General features: G+C 44.7%; 1 protein-coding gene across 8 annotated transcripts in view; it reads left to right on the forward strand.

The window, feature by feature from the left end:
- Nucleotides 1-12,710, forward strand: part of LOC121597010 — a 37,074-nt gene that overhangs the window by 18,631 nt on the left and 5,733 nt on the right. For 5 of the 8 annotated variants that reach the window (XM_041922461.1, XM_041922462.1, XM_041922463.1 and 2 more), the window contains 6 exons: nucleotides 7,828-8,038; nucleotides 8,100-8,336; nucleotides 8,434-8,615; nucleotides 9,997-10,198; nucleotides 10,288-10,413; nucleotides 10,522-10,664. In XM_041922461.1, coding sequence (XP_041778395.1) covers nucleotides 7,828-8,038; nucleotides 8,100-8,336; nucleotides 8,434-8,615; nucleotides 9,997-10,198; nucleotides 10,288-10,413; nucleotides 10,522-10,664 — 1,101 coding nt within the window. Of the gene's footprint in view, nucleotides 1-1,135; nucleotides 1,250-1,655; nucleotides 1,821-7,827; nucleotides 8,039-8,099; nucleotides 8,337-8,433; nucleotides 8,616-9,996; nucleotides 10,199-10,287; nucleotides 10,414-10,521; nucleotides 10,665-12,710 lie in introns of all 8 variants that reach the window. The other 3 variants (XM_041922455.1, XM_041922456.1, XM_041922457.1) reach the window with 2 other exon arrangements.

Below are 12,710 nucleotides of genomic sequence, written 5' to 3' on the forward strand. Positions count from 1 at the left end.
TCAGTTAAAGTGCTTTCCATCCCGTAGCTCTAAAATCGATGGTTATCTGGAAAATGCAGAGAAAAAGTAAATCTTTCGTTCGTGTTAGGTACAGTGTATACCCTAAGGCGTAAAAGTAACACTTTGTTCGATAAAGCTGGAAACAAAACTTGCCACTTCGTTTATCGTCAAACATTACACACATTTGGAATTTGGTTCTGTTTGGTTGATGATGGTCATGATCTCTTCTTCGCCGACTTTCCCTGTTAAAGCTTTAGTTAAACATCATTTAAAATTATGTTCCAACGATTGCATAACTGCAGGCGTTCAATGGGCAATACTAATTAGCTCCACACTTGAACGCCTAAAGGTATGCAATTTGCTAAGCTTTTCATTCCCACAAGGCCTCTCGCGCGATGACGCGCAGCGCAATCGCTCACAAAATCGCTCACCATAATGAGCGATTTTGCAATTGCAAAATCGTTCATAATTTACTCCGCACGAACAACAATGGTGCTTTGTTTTCTGCTGCTTCTTTTGTGCTTGGAAAACTCTTCGTACAATAAACAATAATTTAACCCTCACCTGCTCCCCTCACCAACCACTCTATAACTGCATCCCTCTTGCATCTGCTGCTCTGTATACCGGGAGAAGCTTTCATCTTCTTCAATTATCACCACCATCGCCGCCAAGCCTGGCAGGCCTCGCCCCTTGCCACTTGAACAAAAAAAGAAACAAAACAAAAAAAAACGAGAAAAGATGCATCACGGCACAGCGCGATTGCACGAAGCTTATTAAAACTAAAATTGTGTTTTTGCTTTCTCTCTTTCTCTTCCTTTTTCTTCTGCCATCGCTCTCTCTCTCTCTCGTTTTGGCTTCCACCATAATCCACCTCGAATGCCTTGTTTGGAATCTCTTGTTTTCTCTCTCTCTATTTTAAATTCTCACTTTACCACACGATTGCATTCGATTGCATCCGCATCCTGTTTAATTTCCTAACCGTTATACCGTTGTGGTTGTGCAACTGCAAACTGCTTCCGTTTATTTATTTTTTCTTCTTCTGCCTATGCATGGGCACGACGGCTTTTATCGCGAAACTACCACAAACCACATCCACACACACACACATACAAAACACTCGTTAACCTTTGCTTAGGTCGAGCTACCGGCGGAAAAAGAGAAAAATGCGCCGTGCCCAGTCGGCGGCCGAGTTCCAGGAGCCACGCACGGAACCCCCGCTTACCGCGGCCAGCAAACGCATGCTGTTCAGGTAATTGAATGCTCCACCTTTCCCTCTCCCCCTCCTCTCTCTACGCTTTTGGGTTCGCTTTTCCTTCCCTTTTCCCATTTGAATAAACCCTACAGCTCAGCACCATCATCGCCGTCCGGGGCCGTACGAGACGTGGCTTTCGGATCCTATTGTTTCCATGTGCCTTTGGCTTGCGCTTAATTGTTTGCCCTTTTTCTTTGTTGTGCCTCATAAGTTCTGTTCCCTTCTTTTCCTTTCTTTTTTGTTGTTTGTGTGTTTTTAATGTCTGTGTGTGTCTGTGTTGGTTTTATTTTCTTTCCTTTTTCGCTCCTTTCTCTCCATTTCCATTCACTTTTCACGCGAACCATTTTGCGCTTACCGCACCCGCCACTCTCTCTCTCTCCTCTTTCTCTCTTCGTTATTGCAGGGGTCGCTCCATCAGCTCCGAGCACGACAACAACTCGGAAACGGAACATTCCGAACGATCGCCACTGGTCAGTGCCAAGCTCGATTCGCTCGCCAAGTTCCTGTTCAGCCGGAGCCTGCTGCAGGAAGGCACGAGCGCGGCCAAAGAGAACGATTCGCCGACAAGGTTTCTATGCCCTTCATACTACTCCATACCTACTGCTACTACTACTACTACTTCTTCATACTACCTACTAACTTCTACTACTACTACTACTTACTGCTACACACATGTTCAACTGTGCCCTCTACCATACCATAGCTACTATTACTTATCCATTATTACTTTATTGTTGGTTAATGTTCTGTATCTGCATTTGAGTGTACACATGCACAAAGTTACTCATCACACAAACACATGCTCACATTAGCTCACTTATCCCACTGTCTTCCCTTAATTTCCATCGTTCCTAGTCTAACTTATGAGAGATATATTTTGTGTTGCAATTTACATGTTTTGACAGTTTTGTCTTATTGGTTGGCCCTGTCATTGTTCTTTCAATAATTTTTCAGTTTATACTTATTTCAATTTATGTTACTTTTATCATTTAGTGTTCGTTTTATCTCCTTCTCTGTTTAATGTTAATATGTTCTGTTTATCATTTTCAGAGAATGCTTATTATTTTACTTTCTTTTTTATAGTATTTTCATTTAATGGTTGTTTAATGTTATTCCTGTTTATAAATTGCGTTGAAGGACGTTTAAATTCAATTATTTTCATTTCATTCAACAAAACTGTTTAGGTATAAGTATCCTTTTCTTCGTATTTGTTCTATATATTACATTTACAAACCTTTTCTGTCTATTATTTTTTCATTTTTCTTACCTCGAGAAAAATCTTACACACATCCACATCCATGTACCACCACACCCACATCTAGTGATTCTGTTAGCTTGCTGAACAGGTTATAGATAATTCATTCGATGAAGCCATATGCCATATAGCTCCATTACACAAGAATGAGAACAGGGCACAATGCAAACGAATACATACCAGAGAACCAAAGGTCAAGAGTCTGTGTTTAATTGTTCACTCCGTTCTGTGTTTGCTCGCGTTATTGTTCGCGCTAGTCGTTACGGCAAAACCCGTGTGCATTTCTTTCTATTTCTCTCCCTCTCTTTTTCTCTATTCTTTATGAATTACGTTTATTCATTTTCACTTATTAGGAAGCTAGTACTAGTTGCTTTTCGAATTGATGATTAGTTTTAGTGTTTTGTTAGGTTTTTTTTATATACATTCTTTTTATAACTCTTAGAGTAGTTCTTATGCTATGTTTGTATGAAATTGTAAAAAAGCACAAGAATTCAAAAGGCTGTGGGAGAAAATGTTATGGTAATGTGGTAAAGTTACTGTTTTGCCAAATTTGTTGCATCCATAACAAGCGATCAAGCAATTTTGCCTTTTTAAAGGTTATGAAAAAATACCTTCTCCGATAACAATTCAGATGATACAAAGTGGGCTACCATGATAAAGTCCAACACTTTTCTACTTTGTGTGCTCAAATGAACTTCTCGCTTCCCGCCTTCTCCAACACAAGGGACAAGGAAAACTTGTTCGCCATAAATATGGCTGCTCCCCGAGGCGTAGGCACCGCGTGTTACACAAGATTTCCACGATCGAGCAAATCCTTATCAGCGCTCGCGGCACTCGTAGCCCAAAGAACAACAAGAACTTTTATTTGCCTTTTCCGTAAATGATAAATAGAAGCTAAAAACCGAGTATGGTTCATAGTGGGTGTTTTTTTTTATCTCCCATTTCTCATGGCCGAGCAATCGACTCTGGCCTGACTGGCTGGACTCGCAATTTTCTCGCCTGTTGAAGTACGTTTTACCCATCTCTCTCTCTCTCCATTTCATACGTACCACCGTGTTAAATGAATGACTTTTCCCAAGAAGCAAAAAAAGGGGTCAACAACTCGGTACTTCACACTAATTGGGATTCGCAGCGTACTTAATGTACCACACCACATCTCATCAGCCAACGCCACCATCCATTGCCATCTTGAGTTGGGCTTCAGGATTGGCCAGCGATCATGAAATCTATAAACGAGTCAGAGAAGCTCTTTCTTTCCCTGTCTCTCTCTTTCTCTCTCCCAGTGGAATACAAGCGGGGTGGAAAATAAAAATCCACACGCTAAAACGGTGAGGCCCACTGGCGGATGAGACCGGCACCACCATCCAATTTCTTAGCCCCCGGGTACTCTCGGGTACATTTAATGAGTCTAGGCCAGCACACAGACAGCACACACACAGCACACACAGTAGAGCTCGGCTGAAGTTGAATTCCCTGACAGTGGAAAGAATGCTTGTCTACCGGAGTGGCGTGGCGTTCTTGTGGACGTGTTGCCGGTTTTGGTTTCGTTTTGGGGCAAAAGTTTTACCAAAGCGGCAGGAATTCCATTAGGGAGCGTTTCGTGTTACATTATTACTGTTGCGGTTCCGGTGCTCTCGGGCATTTGCCTATGTGCGGAACTAAAATTATCAGCAGCGGCATTCGATTACAACCTTTTTACACACATGATTGTATGTTTGTCTTTATATACACTCCTTTTCCTCCCATTTTCTCTGTGTTTTTTTTTTTCTTCTTCTGTACATTATTTTATGTTTTCTCTTATGTTTAAGATCCTTCTTGTGTATTATTTTTCCCACCCACTACTGGTAGAACTGTACTGTACAGCCACTCCATAATTGAAATGGGTTTAAAAATTCAGCCACAAGTAAAAATCAAAAGCAAGCAATGTCGAACACACCTCACTCACAATCACACTAAAACACACACAAACACAGACTAATCTAATTGAAAAATACAACACACACACACACTCTCACGCACACCAAGTAACTAAGTAGCAATTAATCAACAATAAGTAATTTAGTAGTAAGCTAAGCTCTTTCCAAAAAAGACGTAAAACACACCCTCGCGCTACTCAACCGTCCAAAGCCGAATTGTTTTGTAATTGTGTTGTAACAGCAGAACCGAATTATGAGCCCCAATAAAAACTAGCCCACCCAGTGCTGGTGGTCCCAAAAAAAAACTGAGAACACATTCCAAATTTCCTTGGTACAGCGGTTCGCGGATAGATGTCGCCCCGACCTCCTTTATCGCCGTCCGCTTGTCGATCTGTCAGAAAATGAGTTGTCAAAACAGAATGAAACCAAACACATCTGTCAAAGTTGGAAATTAGTACAACGTTTAGTACACACATTACATCACACGAAAAAAAACCACATATACACACAATTACACCAGTTATTAAGAAGGAAAATCCTTTTGACACAAAACCAACCGGGAAAACAATGCAATTAAATGCACTTATCGGGTACGCGTGTTACCTCATGATCGGATCGGCAACTTCTGGGTAATTCGATAATGGAGTGTGAAATTGTTTTGCTATTGTTGCTATTGTTGCTCAAAACTCGAAACGATTGTTTATTTAATGTGTTTCCTTCTTTTTTTTTTGTTTTGCTTATTGTTCTGTTAAGTTGTGTTTTGTTTAATTACCTATTACTATATTATTTTTCATTCTTTATCTGTCATCTTTGACTACTTGCTCTATTATGTGTGACCTTTTTTCCTCTTGTATATTTGTTACTATTTTGGTTTTATTATTTTTCTCTTTACTGTTCATATTCATAATTAGTGATTATATTTAGTATAATGTTTGTGCAGTTTATTCTAGTTAATTTCTTCCATTTCTATTTTATCTTCAACCTATTTCTGCCTATTATAAATAAGTTACCTTAGAGTTTTGTTAGTCTCAATTTCCATTGCATAGTCAATAACACCTGGCTGCTGCCTCTTTCAAACGTGCAATGAAGGGTTTGGATTTTACACACACACACACAAACCCCTCCAAGGTTAAGAGCTTTCTTGCCTTGAGTAACCTGTCATTCATGGCACATGCTGCTCCTTTTCCTTCGCCGTCCATGCCCTTGCGCACCCTGCTCAATGATGGATAATTTAATGGATCCTTCCTTCCTTCCAGCCAATTCCGCTGCATTGTTTTGCTACCTAGCCAAGGGGCAATGCATCGTGAAGCAATGTGTACCTCACATAGCTGTTTTCCCCCAGCCTTCTCGCAGGGAATCGGCGGGCCGAAGTGTGTGAATATTACATTACACATCGGTTTCGAGGAAACTTTCGTGTGCTAATCTCCTCGCCTGTGCTATATTTATACCTCGAGAACCTCGAGTACTGACTGTGGCCGACTTGCGAAGGACGGCTGACAGGAGGACCTTTGCACACCTCCGCTGCACGCGGTGGGGGATTGTTCGCGTTATCAATTTAGTGTGAAACTTTTCCCTTCCACCACTTCATCTGTCAGTTACACTCCCCTTCCCTGCCCTTTTTCCGCAGTGTTTGGTTGTCGATGTCAAGTGCATTCGTTCGCGCGCACGCCGTTGCGCCTTTCTCGCTATCTCGATCGTTGAGCGCGTTCTGAGCGGGCTGGAGTGAAACAAATTTCACCGCCCTTTTTTGTCATTTATTGCTTTATCTTGTTGGTACAGTTATTGTTTTCTTTCCGCTTTGGTATCGCTGTCTTCATTTACTCCCTTAAATCTTCCCTGTTTCCCGCTGCGGGAAAGATCGTCAAATTGTTGCATTACATCTGTTTTATACCTTACCCGAGCCAGCTGAAGTGTATTTTCTTCAAGTCTCTCCTCTCTCTCTCTCTCTCTCTCTCTCTCTCTCTCTCTTCTTTTCTTTATCTTTTTAACAACATATACATCTCTTCAATTCACTTGTGTGTCATGTATGTCGTCCATGTTGTGCTGTTGTGTCGTTTACGCTCGTTCGATTGTGTTTTTGCCGTTTTGCTGTACTCTTCTACTCTTCTTAACCCGTAAATCCGTTTCCCCTCTGTTTCAATGTTTACCACTTCCGTGAATGTGACCGTAAACCGTTATGAGTACAGTGTAAGAGTTGTGTTCATTTCTTTGAAGCTAAATTCGATTGCCACATGTGCAATTGTTTCGTATTAAGAGTTTAAACATATCCACCAAGCAGTCTGGCAAAAGGGATCTGTTTTGCCGTTAAACCTTTAGAAACAAATGCTCCATATCATTATACGGTAATTTAAAAGGTTTGAACCTTGCCGGTGCACCCGTGAAACATCCCTTTTTCCTTTAAATTAGACGGTACCGCTATCGCGAGCGCTTCCGTACTGGCCGTGGAGGCGCCTGGTCATTGTCACCTGCTCAAGTGCCTGTGTGTGGCCGTGTACGACGGCACTAACACGATTAGTGGCAGCCCTTTTGCATGTTCTCCGGGGGAGGGGGAGGGCAGTAGCACGTGGACAGCCGCAGTTCAATGGTACAATGATTATCGACAGCGCCGGGCTCTAAGTGTCACATGGCACCACGTGGCACCCCGACAACATGCAACAAAGAAGGGAACCGTTTTGACGCATCGATGGAACAGCATTTTTACGTAAAATAATAAATTCTCCATTATTCTCGATTGTCTGGGCATGGTGGATGTTCTTCACTCGCATCACTCGCCCTCCATACCACGGGGTCGAATTGTCGAACACTAGGGGCTTTAGTTTCTAGCGTTCTCTTGTACATATACTGCTCGAAACTGCTCGATTTTTGTCAAATTTAGCTCTAGCGCACGTATTAGACGTCAGTGAATTCCGTTTCCGTTCCGTTTAGAGCTGCCAGCTGCTCCTCCAGCCCCCGCCATATGCCAGTAGTAGCCTCCCCCAGTAGATCCCACACGTCCAGGTTTGTATAGTGTCGTGTCGTTTGTTCCAGTGTGTTGTTGCGTTCGAATACAATTTCAATCTATCAAGTTCTATTTTTTCCCCTCTAGCGTTTTCAATTAGCGTTTTTTTATTCTTCTCCTTTGTTATATTCTTCTTTCTCCATCAAAATATACATATAAATATACATCATCTTAGTGCGTTTTTCTTTTACTTCTCTTAGCGCTGTGGGGCATTAAGGAACAATGATTGGTTACTGGGGGTGGGGGACGGGGCCGAATTGGGTTGTGAAAACGGGAAACATTAGTGAAAAGAAATCAGAACCTGTGGGAGGGCTTTTTTCCCAGACGCACGCTCTAAGCACCCAACTAACCTTCCCGCTTCCGGGGTCCGGTTCGGTTCTTTCTCTTCTCGTTCCATCTCGCACAGACACAGCGTACGCTACCAGCAGTATACGGCACTGGACAGTGGCATCGGGGCGCCGGATCGCAGCCCGCGCGAACGAGCGGCCCGGGAGCGAGCGTACGCCGCGTGCCAGGAATGGCTGCAGAACACGGGCGGCCGGTACGAGTCCATCGCACACCTAGATGACATCGGGTCGCGCTCCAATAAGCACTGGTTCCTGCTGAACGACTGCACGGTAAGTCGACTGGCGGAGACCACTCGCGGCTCCTTTTCACTATATTCCTTTGCCTTCGCAGATACGTACCGATCGGTTGATGACGCTGCTACCATTACCTCCCGACTGTATTGCCTTAGAGGAGCTGCCCCCGTCTGAGTGTCCCCAGGGTGTGCTGATGGAGCTGCTCGGCTCGCTGCAGCATCCGTACATCTATCCGGTGCTGGATCTTGGGTTTTTCCCCTCCGACTCGCACCAGTACACCAGCCTCGTGATGCCATTCAATCCCCGCGGCAGTCTGAAGGATCTGATCTACAAGGTAACCGCCGTGTGGTTCAATCTCCCGAGCAACCGGGAAGAAATTGGGAATTTAAATACTCTATTTAACCCATTTTCCCATTCTGACACGCACACAGTCTCAATGGAACGAACCGTGGAGTCGCAAGTACACGCGAAAGTCCACCTGTTTGCCCCTGTCGCAGGTGCAGCGGCTCGGGCGACAGATACTGGAGGCGCTGCTGTTCCTTCGCGAGCGCGGCATTCCATCGCACGGCCATCTGCACAGTGGCAATGTCATCCTGCAGAACGGAGTCGCTCGGTAAGTCATTTGCTTCATTTCCTGCTTTGAATCATAGCGAGAAATCTCCCCTTTCAAAGAAATCGATTTTGAAGCGCCTAAAGGTATGCAATCGGTATTGCAAAAAATGCTTTTTTCTACCGTTTTGTCCAAATTTGGAGTATTGAATCAGGTAGAATGGTCTCAGAGTATGGTTCTTTCAATAAATTGCTTTTTTAAAAGTGTATACACGAAACATCCCAAAAATGCAACCGAACTTCGCCCACGACGGGACAATTTCAATCTGACACCAGCTGACCCCTTCTTTGCAACGTGAGCCATTCAATTCGTGAAGCCGATTGAATTGAAAAACTTTTCAAATCAACCCAAGTTCAATGAGCCCCGATCTGGACGTGTCTCGGGGCGCATTGTCCGAAGCTTGACGTGCGACATGGTGTACAGCATGGTGTACACTGGTCTTCCGGTGACCATCCATTCTTTCCGTGACCTGGCAACGTTCATTTCGCTAGTCTCCCGTTGCTCGGTACGTTTGTCGAGACGGAAGTGATCTATTTAAGTGTTGAAACGGTTTGGCCCGCACACACACACACACACAGACATGGCAGGGGATCGGATTTCCACCCCGGGATGAGAAACTTCCGACCATGTCGACCATGTTTCTGTGTATGTGTGGTTGCGTATGACTATGCGCCAGAGCACTTCGTTTCGAGCGCGTACTCGACCGCGTTGGCTGACACATTATGGGTGACGTTAATGTGACTTTCAATGCATGGACATGGACGTTAACGGGTGAGCGACCCTGGTGCGACGGAAAACGTTTGACAAATGAAGTGCCTTTCGTGAGCTAAAACTGGACAACTCATGGGCATTCACTTTTCTATGTGTAGTTCAACCCACAAACCCACAAAAAAAACCCCGTTTCAATGTTACCCTTCGAACAGGTTTCTATTGACAACTCGGTCGGGCAGTGGGAAAAAGGGTTCCCACTGCTCTCCCCCATTACACTTGAGCGTGACAATAGCAATAGCAAGCTGCTGCTGGGATGTGGAATGTTTATTGTGTGACACACATCCACACATCCACCCGTGAAAAAGGAGAGCCAGTGATGCGTGAGAAACGGACGCTTCCTAGATAACCTCAACATAAAATTGTCGCCCATAAAACCGAATGCAGTCGGGTGGAAAATTAGGCCTGGCCCTGTCCCAGAGCCGCCACGCTTTGGCACGTTTTTGTTCGAGCTGTTGACCCAATTCTAGGAATGTTGGCGATACGCTTAAGCTATTTCTCGCCTATTCTCGGCCGATCCTCACCAAACCTATTCACTCGGCAGTAAAGCAATTGTCGGCAAAAGTAAAGCTTCCCCCCTAAACCGAAGGTCCCTTTTCATGCACTTTCTTCGCAGATTATCCGGGTTGGAGAACGGGCTGCTTGGATTGAACTCGCGCGTTAATGCCGTCATCTGGGCCCGGTCCGCGCCGGACATCGACAACATCGACGTCATCTGCTTCGGCCATCTGCTGTTCGAGATGTGCGCAGGGTACGAGCTGACCTCGCCGCAGCCAACGCCCGGCCACTATCAGCTCGATCTCGAGCGGTACCCGCAGGTAGGTAGCACAGCAACCGAGTGGATGTGATCTTCGGCTGCGGGGAACTCTGACACCCAACGTCTGCCCATTTCTATCCCCCCCCAAAGGTGGTCGATGTGCTGCAGATGATCTTCGAGTCGCCGGATGGCCGCTACCCGACGGTGGAGGAGCTCGTGCTTTGTGATATTTTCCGCAATATCGATTTAAGAGAAATGCGAGGAACATGTGTGCCTGTAAGTATCCCCGTTAATCTGATTCAACACACGCATCATGATAAACGTGTTTCTCTCTCTCTCTCGCTCTATCTCTATCTCTCTCTCTCTCTCTCTTTCCACCAACAGTCCTTCAAACACGGTTTGAGCAGCTCCACCCTGAGCTTACTGAATGCGGTCCGGCGTCGCCAGGGTGCCATCCTGAGCGGTTCGTACAGCGAGGGCAGCTCGCCCTGCACACCACCGTCGACGCCGCGCGATCGGAAAACCGGGTGTGTACTCTTTGTCTAGCAACTCTGCCTTCACTCTGCCCTCATTGCGCTCCGCTCCGCTCTGCGCCTCACCATCATGCTTCCTTCTTCTTCAACCATCATTCGTCACCATCATCTTCTATGGGACAACTCTTTTACTTACTACTATTACTTTTCGCACTCAACGACACTCATTCTCACGCATACGTTCATCTCATTTTCGCCTCTGTCTATCTTTCTCTCTCTCTCTCTTTTTTCTTCATGCTATCATTCTCATCCACATACACAAGCAAGCGACCAAGACGGCGACGTTAATTGTCATGACAACACGGAACACGATTGCTCATACACTCATCATTGAAGACACACCGCTCATTGATTGAACAGTTCGATTGTAGCCATGTTCGTTTTTGTTTGGTTTTTGTTTTTTTTGGTTTTCCAACGATGAGTTACTTAAGATGTTGCAGCGTAGGTGTGAGCAATGTTACTTTTTTCTCCAAAAAGCAGTGTTTTAAATAGAAGAGTTTCATTGGTTTACTTCCGTTTTTAGAGCCGATGAGATGCTTTGTTTTAATTTTGAATGTTTTGCCCCGTTTGTGGCTTTTCGTTCTTTTTGTTGTCTACGTCAATTACTGTGTTTTTCTCCGTTCATAGTTTGTTTGCCTAACTTGTACATCCGCGTCATCTGGGCTTGTTCATGTCGGCCAAAATATGTTTTCCACAACTTCTCTTTACGCTCTAATACCAATATCTAATATTGAACTCCGTTGTACTCCGTCTCCGTCATCCGATGTTATGCCAACAACTGCTACCCAACAACCAACACCACCACCACCAACACCACCACAATAACAACTACTACTACTGCAACCAACAACCAATGCACACTGTTACCATTCCCAACACAAACAATCCCCCCTCTGCCAACACATCCTTTACCTTAAAGAAAGCAGAAAACGATGTGAATCGTTCCCAATTTATCGTGCGCACAAGCAACGCACCACACACTTTTTACGCAAACAAGGACATTGAGCGCGCGCGCGTGTGTGTGTGTGTGTGTGTGTGTAGTGCGGCAAGGACAAAAGCCATTCCACAGATAACTTCACACAGCTTCCTACAAAATATTGACCCCTAAAATGCAATGTATATCAGAGCGAGAGCACTGTTGCACTCTTCTACGCTTCTATGACTATAATAAATGCCACATAAATTTGGCTTTAGCAAGCTTCATACTTATCGATTATCGTTCTATCGTTGTTCTTGTTCCTTCTTCCATTCGGTTCGTGCGTCGACCAACTTTAAAGTGCATACCCGCTGTTCCTGACGGGCCATTGTTTGAGCTACGATTGAAAGTTTCCTCATCCTTTTTCTTTTTGGGGGGGGGGAGGGCTAGAATGTATCCAAAAACGTGTAAGCATGGTTGACCGAAAAAACAAACCTAATGTTTGAAAAGAATCCAACACGTGCGAGTAATAAACTTTTGCCCAGTAGAATCCATCTCTATCTCTCTTTCTCTAAAACACACAAACACACATATGGGGTACCGGTCTATCGTCATTAGAGCCCCGCAATCAAGGTTAGAATGATCCTTCCCCAAAAGCCCACTCCGCTCTCTCTTTCTCTCTCTCACTCACTCCATCCCCATCCAGCTTCTGCTGCCCAGCTGGAACAGTTCGTCCAAACGGTTCTCCGTTGTCCGCGGCGCTGCCATGATTGACAGTAAGTAAAGCGAACGAAAAACCAACAAAACCAACTCCCATTTCGCAAAACCACACACTGGAGCATGGAGACACACAACCACCCACCCACACTGGACGCTTCTTTACTTCTTCGTTCCGTTCGGTTGCGAGCCCACTTGTTTTTTTTCCTTGTTTTGCGTACGAATTTCTTGCCGTTTTCTTGTTTTACAAAGATGTTTGCGCGTTATTTCGTTCTTTAAAAAAACAACCCGCTTTGCTAATGAGCCATACCATCACAGCACAGCAGCTGTTGGAGCGAATTTGGTCACGCAAATTGCATAACTTTAGGCGCAGTTCTGGTAGATTGGTGAAACGCCTCAATTTATGC

Source organism: Anopheles merus, chromosome 3R, assembly GCF_017562075.2.
Source record: "Anopheles merus strain MAF chromosome 3R, AmerM5.1, whole genome shotgun sequence".
Taxonomy (NCBI): domain Eukaryota; kingdom Metazoa; phylum Arthropoda; class Insecta; order Diptera; family Culicidae; genus Anopheles; species Anopheles merus.